General features: G+C 44.0%; 1 protein-coding gene across 1 annotated transcript in view; it reads left to right on the top strand.

The window, feature by feature from the left end:
• The window catches only part of pskh1 (protein serine kinase H1), a 41,707-nt gene extending 33,702 nt beyond the window's left edge, over positions 1 to 8,005 (top strand). Inside the window, exon 4 of the mRNA XM_084315989.1 lies at positions 5,772 to 8,005. Coding sequence (XP_084172115.1) covers positions 5,772 to 6,089 — 318 coding nt within the window. The 3' untranslated portion in view covers positions 6,090 to 8,005. The remainder of the gene's footprint in view (positions 1 to 5,771) is intronic.
• The last annotated feature ends 8,012 nt before the right edge of the window (positions 8,006 to 16,017 follow it).

The raw sequence follows: 16,017 nt of genomic DNA, 5'->3' as shown, positions 1-16,017 counted from the left end.
CGTTAGCGCGTGATGTAATGCTTAAATATAGATCACTTATATTATATTTTATATTTTTAACCTGACCTTCTCTCCCCAGCAACCTCCTGCAAAGCCTCACCTTCCCTCCTCTTTCTACCCTACCCTCCAATCTCCCCCCAATCCCATCCAATCTAGTTTGCTGCAGCTCAAATGTATCCCCTTGCCCCACTTTGCCTTTTATGTCTCTGTCTATGTTTTGTGTATTTTGTATGTTAGTTTTTGTTTTGCTGCCACTTTGGCCAGGTCTTGCTCGAAAAAGAGATCTTTGATCTCAAGTGACTACCTGGTCAAATAAAGGTTAAAAGTACGTTTGTGACTTTAATCTCAGAGAATTTGTGAGTTCTTTCTAGTAAGAGAATGTTTTAGTCCCCCCCCCCCCCCCCCTCCCGCAAATCTATGACTTTATTCCCAGAAAATCCTCAAAGTTTTACCTCCTCTCACGGTGCCATAATTACTACTTTACTTACAATGGACCTAATACGCTGTTGTAGAAAACTGATAATGTATACAAATAAAATCGGTAATAAATACAGTGAAACAAAAGATGTATACAGTATATATACTTCTAGTATACAGCTTCCGTCTTAAAACAATGACAACAGCGGGCGGCTATGTGGCGCAGTGGGCAAGGCGCTCGCCACTAGTGCAGGAGACGCTGGGTTCGAGCCCAGCTCTCGGCATTGCTACCAGCTTGGCTGGTCGTTCATACTAACACAATTGGCGGTGTTAGGGGTGGGAAAGCTGGTGGGTGGGTCCTGGTCGTTGTAAAACAGCGACCCCTACAGTTCGGTCGGGGCGCCTGCTCAGCGAGGAAAGGATCTAAGGGGGGTAGCGTGATCCTCCCACACGTTACACCCTCTCAGTGAGAGTCCGCGCTGCCAGGTGAAAAGAAGCGGTTGATTGGCTAGACGTGTGTCGGAGGAAGCATGTGATAGCCTCCACTCTCCCAGACCGACTGTGGGGGGTAAGTGCGCAGCGACCAGGAAGGGGATTGGGAATTGGCATAACGACTAACATTGGGATGGGAGAAAAACGGAAAAAAAGGAGGGAGAAAAAGATTAAAAAAAAAAAAAAAAGAATGACAACAGCAGAAATGATCAACTTGATATTTTACTTGATACAAAAACCTGCTGAGTGTCTCACTCTGCTCCTCAGGAGTGTCTCACTCTCCTCCTCAGGAGTGTCTCACTCTGCTCCTCAGGAGTGTCTCACTCTGCTCCTCAGGAGTGTCTCACTCTGCTCCTCAGGAGTGTCTCGCTCTCCTCCTCAGGAGTGTCTCACTCTGCTCCTCAGGAGTGTCTCACTCTCCTCCTCAGGAGTGTCTCACTCTGCTCCTCAGGAGTGTCTCACTCTGCTCCTCAGGAGTGTCTCACTCTCCTCCTCAGGAGTGTCTCACTCTCCTCCTCAGGAGTGTCTCACTCTCCTCCTCAGGAGTGTCTCACTCTCCTCCTCAGGAGTGTCTCACTCTGCTCCTCAGGAGTGTCTCACTCTCCTCCTCAGGAGTGTCTCACTCTCCTCCTCAGGAGTGTCTCGCTCTGCTCCTCAGGAGTGTCTCACTCTCCTCCTCAGGAGTGTCTCACTCTGCTCCTCAGGAGTGTCTCGCTCTGCTCCTCAGGAGTGTCTCACTCTCCTCCTCAGGAGTGTCTCACTCTCCTCCTCAGGAGTGTCTCACTCTCCTCCTCAGGAGTGTCTCACTCTGCTCCTCAGGAGTGTCTCACTCTCCTCCTCAGGAGTGTCTCACTCTGCTCCTCAGGAGTGTCTCACTCTGCTCCTCAGGAGTGTCTCACTCTGCTCCTCAGGAGTGTCTCACTCTCCTCCTCAGGAGTGTCTCACTCTCCTCCTCAGGAGTGTCTCACTCTGCTCCTCAGGAGTGTCTCACTCTCCTCCTCAGGAGTGTCTCACTCTGCTCCTCAGGAGTGTCTCACTCTGCTCCTCAGGAGTGTCTCGCTCTCCTCATTAGGAGTGTCTCACTCTCCTCCTCAGGAGTGTCTCACTCTGCTCCTCAGGAGTGTATCACTCTCCCCCTCAGGAGTGTCTCACTCTGCTCCTCAGGAGTGTCTCACTCTGCTCCTCAGGAGTGTCTCACTCTGCTCCTCAGGAGTGTCTCACTCTCCTCATCAGGAGTGTCTCACTCTGCTCCTCAGGAGTGTCTCACTCTCCTCCTCAGGAGTGTCTCACTCTGCTCCTCAGGAGTGTCTCACTCTGCTCCTCAGGAGTGTCTCACTCTGCTCCTCAGGAGTGTCTCACTCTCCTCCTCAGGAGTGTCTCACTCTCCTCCTCAGGAGTGTCTCACTCTCCTCCTCAGGAGTGTCTCGCTCTCCTCCTCAGGAGTGTCTCACTCTGCTCCTCAGGAGTGTCTCACTCTGCTCCTCAGGAGTGTCTCACTCTGCTCCTCAGGAGTGTCTCGCTCTCCTCCTCAGGAGTGTCTCACTCTCCTCCTCAGGAGTGTCTCACTCTCCTCCTCAGGAGTGTCTCACTCTGCTCCTCAGGAGTGTCTCACTCTCCTCCTCAGGAGTGTCTCGCTCTCCTCCTCAGGAGTGTCTCACTCTCCTCCTCAGGAGTGTCTCACTCTCCTCCTCAGGAGTGTCTCACTCTGCTCCTCAGGAGTGTCTCACTCTGCTCCTCAGGAGTGTCTCACTCTGCTCCTCAGGAGTGTCTCACTCTCCTCCTCAGGAGTGTCTCACTCTGCTCCTCAGGAGTGTGCAGCAGACCTCCGCCTCCCAGCTCACCGAGTGGAAATGCTTAGCAGACATTTACTTTCCCGAAAAGTCATTTCAGTGTAGAAAGAGTTTGATTGAAAACTTTATTAACAGATTACAGAATGGGTACAATACAGTACGGCTCAATACACACAATTGTTAAGGGGATGCAGACCAGAGAAAGACTTCCGTCTTGTTTACATCAGGGTCCCCCATTTTCAATTCATCATAACATATATGACATACATGACATACAGATAGACAGTACTGCTACACCTATACATTTATGACATATCAGATTTTCAAATACAGTACTGTTTGTGATACAAAAGTGTCCAGAAAAAGAGTGTATGTACATTGGAGGTGGGGGGGGGGGTTGGGTAGGGGGGACACACACATTGTACACTGTACATTGGAATACTGACAAAGCCATACTTGGTAATTTACTGTACAACTAGGTTAGGACATTTACAGGGGCCAGTTTCGAATTGCAGTCTCCCGTAGGTGTTCTTTGAGAGTGTTTTTGAAAGTGGGTAGTGATTCACATTCCTTTACAGCTTTGGGTAGGGCGTTCCACATTGATGTGGCATAATTGCGAAACGTGTTTAGTCCCTTGTTTGAGCCGAATCTGGGTTTAACATGATTTGTGGAGCTCCCTCTGGTGTTGTGATCGTGGTATTCACTGACCTTTGGGAAGTATTTTGACATGTACATGGGTACCTTGGTCGCGTAGTGTATCTTGTAGACCAGGCCCATTGCAAGTTGCTGTACTCTGTCGTCTACTCTAAGCCATCCTAGGTTGTCAAAGTGGGCAGGGGTGAGGTGGGTTCTAGGAGTCAGGTCAAGCAGTAGTCTGACTAGCTTATTTTGAGATGTTTGTAATTTGTTTTTTAGTGCCTTTGAGGTGCTTTGGTACCATGAGGTGCAAGCATAGTCGTAGAACCCTTGAATGAGTGCTCCTGCTAGAGTCTTCAGGGTATTCTTGTTTACCAGAGAGGAGATCCGGTACAAGAATCGAGTTCGTTGGTTGACTTTTTTTTATTACATTGGATGCCATTTTGTCACAGGAGAGATTAGCCTCTAGGATGGAACCCAGGTAGGTAATTTCATCTTTCCTTGTGACAATATTGTCACCCACTGTAACTGAGAAGCCGTCGGTCTTGCTGAGTTTGTTATTTGAACCGAAGAGAATGGACTCTGTTTTGCATGTGTAATGATAGTTTGTTGTCGGCGAGCCATATGCAGATTTTGCCTAGTTCCGAGCTGAGGGCTTTTTCAACCTGTAACTTGTTCTTGTCAGAGACCAGCAGGGCTGAGTCGTCCGCAAACAGGAACAAGTTGCAGTCACAAGCTGACGACATGTCATTTGCATAAATTAGGAATAGTAGCGGTCCTAGTATGCTTCCTTGTGGAACACCACAGCTCACTGTGAGGGGGGGGGATAGGGTACCGTTTACCTCCACCATCTGTTCTCTCCCCTCCAGGTAGGATTGTATCCAGCTCACTGATAGACTATCAAAACCAATTGCTTTTAGTTTGTCAATCAGAGCCTTTATGAACGTCCATCTCTTCGCATCCTGCTCTTACGTCTCTTTGTAGTATTATTGATTGTTTTATAGTAGTGACACTAAACATTTTGTATAAGGTAGTGTTGGGAGGAGTGGAGGGAAAATCGAAAATATATTGATATTCTGCGTGCCGATATTATATTAACTCATTGACTGCCACGCTCTTTTCCCATCTTTACTCAATGGCGCCGGTGCTATTGACCATTTTAGCGATGTTTGCAGACCCATCGTGTGTTCTGTATTATAGCTATGGAGACAATAGTATGGCTCATTTGACAGGCATTGCTTATAGTCCAAGAGTGACTAACCAGTTCATTTCTAAATACTGTAGTTTGTGCGCTATTACACACTAAACATCGGCCCTTTCCTAAATAATCCAGTCTTTTTTCATAGATCGCAAGATATGGCGCGTTATATGCATTATGCCCAAATCGTTCTGGTTGCTCGCCTGCACCCCAAATACTTCCAAATCAAAGGTATATACATACATAATGTCTTCACAAAACAAAATCATCAAGGAGGGGGGGGGGGGGGGGGGGGTCATTTTAACTAGAAACTGCGATCGTTACCAAAAGCATGTTTTACGTCCGGTAAAACATGACACTGATCGGTACAGAAGCATGTTTTAAGGTAAAAAAAAAATACCAGCAGGTTACCTAAGATAGACCTTACCTCAGTCAGAAAGTACTCCAAAATGTATCAATCCCAGTCGATCCCATGGCGAGTTAATACAGTGACGCCAAGTATCAATATTTTTTTAACGATTTTGCTTTTTACTGCAATAAATATTATTGGAATTTTATTTTATTTTATTAAATAATAGCAACCAGCTAGTCTCCCTGGGGTCCACACAAAAAAACATACAAAAACAATTATTGTTGCAAAACTATTAAATGTCAGTACTCAACACACAATGCATAATGAAGCTAACAAATAAGATAGCTAAAATTACATGTGAGCAAATAAAACAAAAAAACAAAACAAAAATACTTTACAGTGTTAAATACAATTTAAGATTATTTTTTAAAGTTAATTTACTGTAAATGCAGCAGAGGTTTTGAGGCAGGTTATTCCAAAGAGTCAATGATCTAAAAATAAAAGATCTCCTTAAAGCGTTGGTTTTTGGACCTGGTCATTCAAGCTGCCCATTACTGGAACCTCTAGTGTAATGACCATGCACAGTATTACTTCAGGCTGGAACCCTGGAACGAGGTGAACAGACTGAATATGTTATCTTATAAGTTATTAGATAAAACGGATGATTACATCTATTACATCTATTACAGATGTTAACAAAGTTTTCCATTGGGCACATAATTTGCCGTTGTGATATTACAATATAGTGACTCTAGTATCGTGATAATATTGTATCGTGGGGCCTCTGGTGATTCCCACCCCCGGTAAAGAGACTATACAATGACTATTTCTTCTCTCTCTCTCTCTCTCTCTCTCTCTCTCTCTCTCTCTCTCTCTCTCTCTTCAGCCGTGGCCGAGTGTGTCCAACCTGGCCAAGGACTTTGTGGAGCGCATACTGACGGTGGACCCCAGCGAGCGGCTGACGGCCGGACAGGCCCTCAAACATCCCTGGATCGTCAGCATGGCCTCCTCCTCATCCATGAAGAACCTGCAGCGCTCCATCTCCCAGAACCTCCTGAAGAGGGCGTCGTCGCGCTGCCACAGCACTAAGTCGGCGCAGTCTACGCGGTCCAGCCGCTCCACCAAGTCCAACAAGGCGCGGCGTGCGCGCGAGAAGGAGCTCCGCGAGCTCAACCGACGTTACCAGCAACAGTACAACGGCTGAAGCCGCCAACCCACGAGAACAAACCGCTGTAGAATAGTTGAGACTGTTTCCTTGGTGGCGAGCGGCAATTTAGCGGCTGAACTTCCACTGTGACGACCACTGCTGCCGACATTTGGGGGCCACCAATGGCTGATAGTCACAAATCGGTCCTATATCTATATACAGGATAATGGCTGGATTCTAACCGTGGTTACCTGCAACCATCAGTGGTTGAACAGCAACTGTTGTCGATGGCAACAGTATAACAAGGCCTGTGGTCAAAACATAACCATACATACAAAAGACAGTACAGTGGCTGAGGTGATCTGTGGGTGAGAGACTATGGCCGCCAAGGATGCCGTGTCTTCCTGTGAGGGGAGGAAAAGGGACAGACGAGTCCAGTTATGAGGCAACAGCCGACCTAACACCCTTCTATCTCATTCATCCTTCACTCCTCCTTTGGGCCACAGCACCTCGAGAGGCAGCACGCAGAACTGCACCTCCAGAGGCCGCAAGCAGAACTCCCTCCTCTCCTTCTGTCCCTGTGTCGTCTATCCACATATTTATTTATTATTGTTGTTGACATGTTTATTGTTGTCTCCGTTCTAATGGTCACTGGATGATGGCCGTTTGCGCGGATCTGTTGAACAGAATTCTGGGTACTGAAGTTACCAGGAAGAAAGGGATGTTTTTTTTTTGTTTTTTTTATACCAGGGAAAAAAACTTAAAAAAAACATTCCCTCACTCATTCCTGATTTAAAAAATTGCTGTGAATTTCTTATTGTGTTACGGTTGGAGACGTATATAATGACTGAGTATCCTAAGAGGTGGGCGATGGTACACACTGCGACCCGAGCATGTCAGTGAAGGCCAAAATGAACCCTGTTTTTGTTAGCCTAGGTGTTTTTGTTTTTGTTTTGTTCATTCTTAGCTCAACTAATCTTGCCAATCATGCTCAGTTGTAAGGTGTAAATGTGTCAAAAGATTGGAAAGCCGTTTTCTCCCCGGTTCGGTTTTACTATTATTTCCTCTTTTATCAATCAATAAATAGGCTATACAATCCCCCTCCTAATAATAATAATAATAATAATAATAATAATAATGATGTCTAGATTTTAAATGTATGCGATCTACTGGCCTGTGAAGTCTTTCTGTAGTATCGCAACGTACCAAACTCAAGATGTGGAGTTTGGTTATTCTTTATGAAGGTATATGGCCACTGAAAGTTTTTCTTTTTCTCTTTTCTTTTTTTCCTTCCATTTCTTGCTTACTGTAGGAAGTCCATCCTTTTTCAGCGCAGCGTGATGCACAGGGAGTTATGCACTAATTGTCACACAAAACTGACCACGTCTTAACTCACTGCGTTTTCATAGCAAGTAGCAACTAGCTATAGCTAACGGCCTCCAGTGAATCCATGCCCTCACTGTGTGGTTCTGTATACCAGAGATTTACAATAGAAAGGACGTTCAAATCAAAAGAATGAAGGGACTAAGAAGAATCTGATTTTGATTCTGTTTTGTCGAGAAAAGAAACCCAATGTATCAGATCCATAGTAGGCCCTCTACAGTGAAGGTCCCAGGCGGGGCCTGTAGGCCTTCTACAGTGAAGGAACCAGGGCCTGTAGGCCTTCTACAGTGAAGGAACCAGGGCCTGTAGGCCTTCTACAGTGAAGGTCCCAGGCGGGGCCTGTAGCTCATGTGCCTCCGCTTCACTCTCTCTTTCCCCCCAAGTTGTCTTATGGGTCCAATATCCATGATTGATGGATTCAAAAACCACTGGGTTGGTTTAAGAGCATGATCATATGACAATGATTTGCCTATAAACCAATGAAAGGTGGTGGGTGGTTTCACAGCTCCAGAGTTAAAGAACAGAGGTTTGGGGAAACCATAGATATATATAGAACACTAGATAGCTTACCCGCGCTGCCGGCCAATGGAGAGCGACGTCACTGAACCGCCGCCATATTACCCCAGTCAGCCTTGAGTGAGAGTGAGTGAGCTGCACAGACAAAAATACTCATAACTCGCTGAAATATTGACGGATTTACAAACGGTTTGGTTTATTACAAGCATTATTAACGTGGCTATGATTCAAGCGGTTTGTAAAAAAAAACATCTTTAAAAAATATTTTTTTTATAAGTATGCAGTATCATAACTACATCTTTGATGTTTATAGCAAACCAACCCGTTTGTAAATCCGTCAATATTTCAGCGAGTTATGAGTATTTTTGTCTGTGCAGCTCACTCACTCTCACTCAAGGCTGACTGGGGCAAGATGGCGGCGGTTCAGTGACGCTGGTGACTCCTCCTTAAGCTATCTAGTGTTCTATAGATATCTATGGGGGAAACGGTCTTGGCTGTGTTCATAGGTTTATAGTGGATAGAAAGTGAACTTCCTGGTATATTATGGCCTTTGACACACCTAAGTTTTGATGATTTTGTCACTTAATAACCACCATTTTGTGTGTGGGCAATGCACAGAACTAAAAGGTGGGGATGCTTAACCCTTTCACTACCACACTACAGAAGGTCCCCAGCGATGGCGTCACCCAGAGGAGAGCAGACCTCCAGTGAACTGCAGAACAATTTGTTCAGCCTTCCTCGGTTCCTACTACTGTTAAAAATAGTTGAGGAAATATGTCAGATTATCACATGTCCTCCTCACGACAGTCGGTGAAAAGCCCTCTTTAACACCGTTGCCACTGTATATTAGAACAGTAAGCTTTCTGAGTTTGTTTTTCCATGACAACGTTATCTCAAGCTCTGCGGCAGCCATCTTAAAAGAAGCACTTTGCTGATTTTCAACCTTAATCCTACCGTTCTGTCATGAAGAGAACACGTCAGACATGTAACTCACTAACGTGTTCTGTCGTGAGGGGGACACGTCATACATGTAACTCACCAACGTGTTCTGTTGTGAGGAGGACACATCAGACATGTAACTCACTAACGTGTTCTGTCGTGAGGAGGACACATCAGACATGTAACTCACTAACGTGTTCTGTCGTGAGGAGGACACATACATGTAATTCACCAACGTGTTCTGTGTCTCGGGAGCTCAGCCGCATCGGTATCCTGAGAAATTCCTCCGGGTGATGTCACAGAGAGGAGAGTGGGCCTCCAGTGAACTGCAGACACTATTTCCTCAGCTGTTTTCAACTGTAGTAGAGGCCCAACTCGAGGAAAGTTGAAGAAATGGTTGAGAAAATAGTGCATTTTTGGTGAGTTACATGTCCCGATTAGCGATTATCACACGTCCTCCTCACAACAGAACGATAGGATTAAGGTTGAAAATCGGCAAAGTAATCCTTTTTACATGTATTAGCCAAATGACTATTAAGAGACCATGCTGATTTGAATGAACTCCTGTGGCCATATTGTGGGGCAAAGCACTTCCTGTAAGAGCTCAAATTTGAAGCTAGTTTGAAAACCATAGGAGTTATACCTGTGTGTGGTCATTGTGTGTTAAGTATAATAGTAGGATATTAGTTTCTTTCTTATTCCAAATGCTCCTGTTAAATTGGATGTTCAGTGTTGTTTTGTCCCCCCTTCTAGAACACTTACAGTCTCGAATCTACACTAGATCAATGGGTTTTTGTCTTCTTCGTGTGAGCGGTTTTCTGTGATCCGCTGCGGTGTATTTGAAGTGTGTTGCTGTTGTTGTGAACTTAAAAGAAGAAAAAAAAAACATACTGGAAATCCAAAAGAGCCACGTCAGCTGACCTCAGTTTTTCCTCTTTCTCTATATAGATTTCTTTTTTTGTGTGCTCTGCTCCGTTCTGTCATACTGTCTCTATTCTAGAATCTTTCCACAAGCCTTGATTTTAATTGAGAACGCTCCATTGTTCTGACCTTTCTCTCTCTGGATAGAATGTTCTGTGTTTTCCTTTTGTCCCACTGCTGTATCAGCTGCTCAGTTTCCGATGTCTTAGTTCATCGATGAAGTGCATTGTTTTTTTATACACACAAGACAAGAATATGGGAACCTAATATTTGAACTGGTTTTCAATACACTCCTTTACTATCCCTCCGTGTTTCTTTGGCCATCTCCGAGCAGTGCCTTGTCATTAGACATTGTCAGCAAATGTTGAGGTCAATTAATAATTGATGTTTTCTAGCGAGTAGGGTGTTTTGTGAAATGTGTTTTTTGTACATGTTTTTAAATAGCAGTTTCAAAACGAAAGAAAAGAAAATCCTATTCAACAAAACAATTACTTGGTCTCGAAGGAATTCCAATGGTTGAAATGGGTCCACAACGTTTAGTGTCTATCGTATACCATTTCCAATGAATAACCAAATAGTAGGCTATTTGTAAGCAATTTTGCAGAATGTAAACAATTTGTAAAAGTGTTTCCTTTTTCACCTTTTATATATCTGTATGATTTTATATAAATGCTGGTGTGTCAAATGAAGTAGCCAACTCGACACTGTTACCTGAGTACAGTTTCTAACATTAACTCTTTGTTTTAATGGTGAACTGGTTCAGTCATTGTTATATGCAAATGTGCCAATAAAACAAACTCGAACCTGACGTACAACTTTATCTATGTTCTACATGCTACTCTGAGGCCGTGTTTCTTAATATATATAAGTCAACATTTGTGTTGTTGATTTCCTAGTCCTATACATAACACAAGAAGACTACTAGGATTTCTAATCATATCCTGGTCTGTGGAATAATTATTGGTGTTTTCAGATATATCAGTATTGAACACATACTCTAACTATCATAACATTTCATTATTCATGTCTGAGTGTATACTCTGAACTTTAAACTCTTGGTATATCCTTGTTACAGAGACGCAATGTTGCCACAGTTGTTTGGCCAGGATGTAGCTAGCTGCCAGGCGCCCTCTTCTGGTAGAAATGCTGCCTGAGTCAAACAGCATACATCTGCAGAGCCGCAAGCCCAACGTCTGGGCGGGGCTTCGGGGCTTGTACTCTGTGTGACTGTGCATGGTCGGGGCTTGTACTCTGTGTTGTTTCCTGTAAAACCCGGAAGTAGTCAGTTTGTGTTGTTTATTTTTACAAGCAGTGAGGACTCGACAGCATTTGCATTTCTGTGTTCCGTGTTGCGGGTTAGGGTTATGGTTAGGGTTAAAAATAAACAGCATGGGCGCTCCAGTAGCACACCATGTACCGCGCTGCGTCACGGATCGGCCGACCCGAGTTCGATTCCCGGACCCGCCGTTATTTGCCGAATGTCTTCCCCTGCTCTCTCCCGTTTCACCCTCACTGCATCTGTCGGTCATGTCTGACCAGGAAAAGCGATGAACGCAAAAAAATAAATCTTAAAAAAAATTTAAAATAAATAAACAGCACAAACTGACTACTTCCGGTAGACGACAGAGTACAGCAACTTGCAATGGGCCAGGGCCCTATTCCCCGTACCTGGCTAACTGAGTTAGCCGGATAATTTTCAGCATAGCTTGACTTAAGCTAGACATTTCCGTTCCCCGACGTCGGATTGTCTAAATCGCCATGGTAACAGATCAGAAAGTTTGAACCTGCTCCAGAGCAGGGTTTAGTTCAGTTAGCTGGATAACCTGCATGGCCACACCCTCACAAAGAAATCCCAGCTCGCTTCCTGAAATAATTTTCACAGTCTAGATCCCATTATGCCATTCTGAATTATGTTTTTGTGCTTCGTTTGAAATGTAAAATAATAGGTCTACCTAAAATGCTGATAATAAATCATATTCAGCCTATGAATTTACTTTGTCCTATATAATGCACGTCATATTTATACGGATACGGCGCTCGCAACACACAGTTATTTTAATAACGGACTAAACGGATCATTGCAAATGTGAATCCCGCTGGGATATTTTTAATGAATGAAACCTATCGGGTGTTTGGCTCTGATTAGTTTAATATTCTTCGCTGTGTATTTGCTTAACGGAGCACCCGGATGCGTTTCATTCAAGCATACATGATGAGAAGCGTCTATGCGCGGATTGTGGATATGAATTATGAGGAATCTGAATCTGTGGAGTATTTAATTGTATCACTGTCAGTGTCACTGTGACAGTGTCACACGTTATTGTGATATTGTAACTGGGATTAAAATATATGAGGAGATGCGCTGTTTGATGGATTTGATGACGTGACGTGACTTGATAAATTGAATGAGCCTTTGACGTTTTTGATGAATGAATTTGAGAAAATGCATTTATATTTTCAAGCACTGTTATCTGATGATGAACATGAGGTGTCACTGGTATAAACTAAAGGGTAATCAATTCAATGCATGTATGGATTAGGTCCGAAACAGATTAAAACCTGATTAATAGTGTAACTGCAAGCCTCCCTCCAAGCCTCTCTTTGGAAACCATGTATTTATATAGTACATAATACCTAAGCACATACAGTACAGATATCCTCATAATATAATTCGTATCAATTAGATATACTATTTGGGCTTGTTTTTATCCTTATTCTGAAAGAGTTGAACTAATTATTTTCGCTAGCAAGATCTCATTTGATTATTCATTCCATAAGCCTACTGCCAGCAAGCACGTTTAAAGAAATATAATCTGATTGATTGGGGTAATGAGGGACTTAAAATTAGCCTATAGATTATGCATTTAACTTGTCGGCGAGGCTATTGAGCCGTACTGCATTGTACCCATTCTGCAATCTGTTAATAAAGTTTTAAATCAATCAATCAATCAATGCCGTTAGAAAATCAGGATTTCTGCGATCGACACCTGCTGTCTTTTCAGCTGAGGCGGCCGCGCGCAATTATCCTGAGTCTCAAGTCTGGTTCGAATGAACGAGACTGAATCAGCGTTCGAGGAACAGGAAAATCCCGGATTCAAACATCGGGTTAATTGAATCTGGATAATGGGACTTTTGATCGACTTAGTTGAACCAGGTACGGGGAATAGGGCCCTGGTCTACAAGATACACTACACGACTAAGGTACCCATGTACATGTCAAAATACTTCCCAAAGGTCAGTGAATACCACGACAACACCAGAGGGAGCTCCACAAATCATGTTAAACCCAGATTCGGCTCAAACAAGGGACTAAACACGTTTCACAATTATGCCACATCAATGTGGAACGCCCTACCCAAAGCTGTAAAGGAATGTGAATCACTACCCACTTTCAAAACCACTCTCAAAGAGCACCTATGAGAGACTGCAATTAGAAACTGGCCACCGTAAATGTCCTAACACAACCCCCTCCAATGTACAATAAATGTCCTATTAAACCCAATAATACACGATACCCTCTTCTTGGAACCAAGTAAGGTCTCGTCGATAATCCAATGTACACTTACCCCCCCACCTCCAATGTACAGTATCCCACCTACCCAACCCCCCCCCCCTACACCCACCTACCAACCTCCTCCAATGTAGTTTCTTCGTCAAATGTATATACCGGTACTCACTTTTTTAGACTCTTCTTGTATCAAAAACTACTGTATTTGCAAATCTGGTATGTCATAAATGTATAGATGTAGCAGTACTGTCTATCTGTATGTCATTTTGTCATGTATGTCATATATGTTAAGATGAATTGAAAATGGGGGACCCTGATGTAAACAAGACGAAAGTCTTTCTCTGGTCTGCATTCCCTTAACAATTGTGTGTATTGAGCTGTACTGTATTGTACCCATTCTGCAATCTGTTAATAAAATGTTCAATCAATCTAAGACAGTGTTTGATCTTGAAGAAGTACAATATTTATTTTTATTTTTATTTAACCTTTATTTATCCAGGCAAGCAATTAAGAACAAATTCTTATATACAAAAGCAGCCTGCTAAAGGATTTTTAGGCTAGGTTACTCTGGAACACTGGAGAATTCTTCCATATAGAGAGGAAAAAAACAAAACGCGGGTTGTCATGGCGATGATGTGTCGCGACGCCGAGCGGTTTCCTTCTAGAAGTTGTGGGAAAGTATTCGGTCTCAAGAAGGGGGGGGGGGGACAACTACAAAATCAAAAACATAACGACAGCAATAAATACATAAAAAAAAAAAAACTATGGCCAGAGTGTTTGGCCGAGATGTTTTTTTCTTTCTTTTTTTCTCCTCGTCAAAATTCACATTGGTGTATGAATAGAAAGATCTTTCATAAAAAGTTACAAACACTAAAATAAATAAACACTCTTTCCCTTTGAGTTTTGAGTAGAAAAAAGGTTGCATGGTGGGTGCTGGCCCAAGGAGAGAGAAAGAGAGATGTTGTCCTTCCTTTTCTATTCTTTTATATCCGATGACAACCCCCCCCTTCCAGTCTCCCCTCCTCTGTTTTAAAAACACACTCATGCCGGTTGTCACTGTGACCTAGTTTAACTCTTTGGACGCCACTGACTTGAGCATTGTTTGTTCCTACCACGCCGACGCTCTAAAAGGAATAAGTGGCGGTGTTTGCAGGGCTATATATATATATTCTATATTATAGCTATGGATACAATACTATGGCCCATTTGACATCAACCATCTATCGTTCAATATGTGAAAAATTATATTCTTTTTTCATCAATACGTTCGCGCGTTATACCGTGGTGAATATAAGTATAGTTTTAGAGTGATCCCGTCTAATCCCAGAAAACGACGATATGCAGCAAAACGTGAATTTCACTAAAAGCGTTGCCGTTTCTCGCCTGTTGTACACGCTACTATTTCCAAATCAAATGTATATAATAGGTATTATGTTTCATCATGAATGCCTGAAAGGGGGGGGTGTCGTTTTTTGATGCTTTGATCGTCACCAACGGCATACGTTGTGGAGTAACGTTACACACACACGTTGCGATCGAGGTGAAATCATGGTTGGATCAAAGCAGGATTGATATAATTTAGTCCTTACCTTCACTCGGAGGTACCCCAAAAAGAATATTCCAATTGTCTGATCGCGAGTCCAAGTACTGGTGTCCATCGTGTCGCCAACATAATCTACCACAACAGATGCATCGGGGGCATTTGCCGCTTCTCAATGGGATCGGGATACCCGCTCGCCTCGCCTGACCAAGAAAAGTGAGCCCGGATACATTTGATCATTGCACAGGCCAAGATATAAGGTTTCAAAGGGTGCTCGATACTGCCACCTCGGAGGATGCGGCCGGTATTGCACTTTGGCATTCTCAGGATGATTCCCCATGTTAACCCCGAGTCTGTGTGCCTGTAATGAATGGAAATATCGAATAAAAGAAATAAGGATGAAAACCCGACTATACTCGGGTCTGGCGCTGATTGAGTTAAGAGAGGTCGGCCATGGGGTCACAGGTCGCTCAGTACACCCAGTTGACCGGGACCCACTGGGGCTCGGAGCACAGTCTATCCACGGCAGCCTGTAGCGTCTCCTAGGCCTTGTCCAAGTTGTCATTGGCGATGGTCAGGTGGTAGTGGCTGTAAGCCGGCTGGATCCTGGCGCTCTCGTCCACCGTCTTACTCAGGTCCACGTCCTGGGCGCGCGCACACACGCACACACACACACACGCACACACACACACACACACACACACACACACACACACACACAAACAGAAGCCAGGTGAGTGAGCGACAGTGGCTCAGGAGGTAGATCCGGAGGTTCACGGTTCGATTCCCGCTCCTCCCGGGCAGTGTGTCGAAGTGTCCTTGAAGAAGACACTTAGCCCCTAACCCGATGAGCAGGTTGGCACCTTGCATGGTCGCCTCCGCCATCGGTGTGTGAATGTGTGAGTGAACGGGTCAAATGTGAGGAACAAATCGTAAAGTGCTTTGGATAAAAGCTGTTATATAAATGCAGCCATTTACCATTTTAGTAGACATGAAACAGGAAATGCCCTTTGAATGGTTAATAGGCTACATGTCATGCATATTAAAAGAACACGCCAACATTATAGGAAATGCGCTTACCGTCGTCGCCAGAGTCAGACAAGAAGATAGATATACATTTCCTCTCTGTGCGTTCGGTAGAAAGCTATCCGGCTGCAAGCTAGCCTAGCTTAGCACAA

Source organism: Notolepis coatsorum, assembly GCF_963971535.1.
Source record: "Notolepis coatsorum genome assembly, chromosome: 6".
NCBI classification, from domain to species: Eukaryota; Metazoa; Chordata; class Actinopteri; order Aulopiformes; family Paralepididae; genus Notolepis; species Notolepis coatsorum.
Note: the sequence above shows the minus strand (reverse complement) of the source record. Positions and strands in the feature narration are given on the sequence as shown.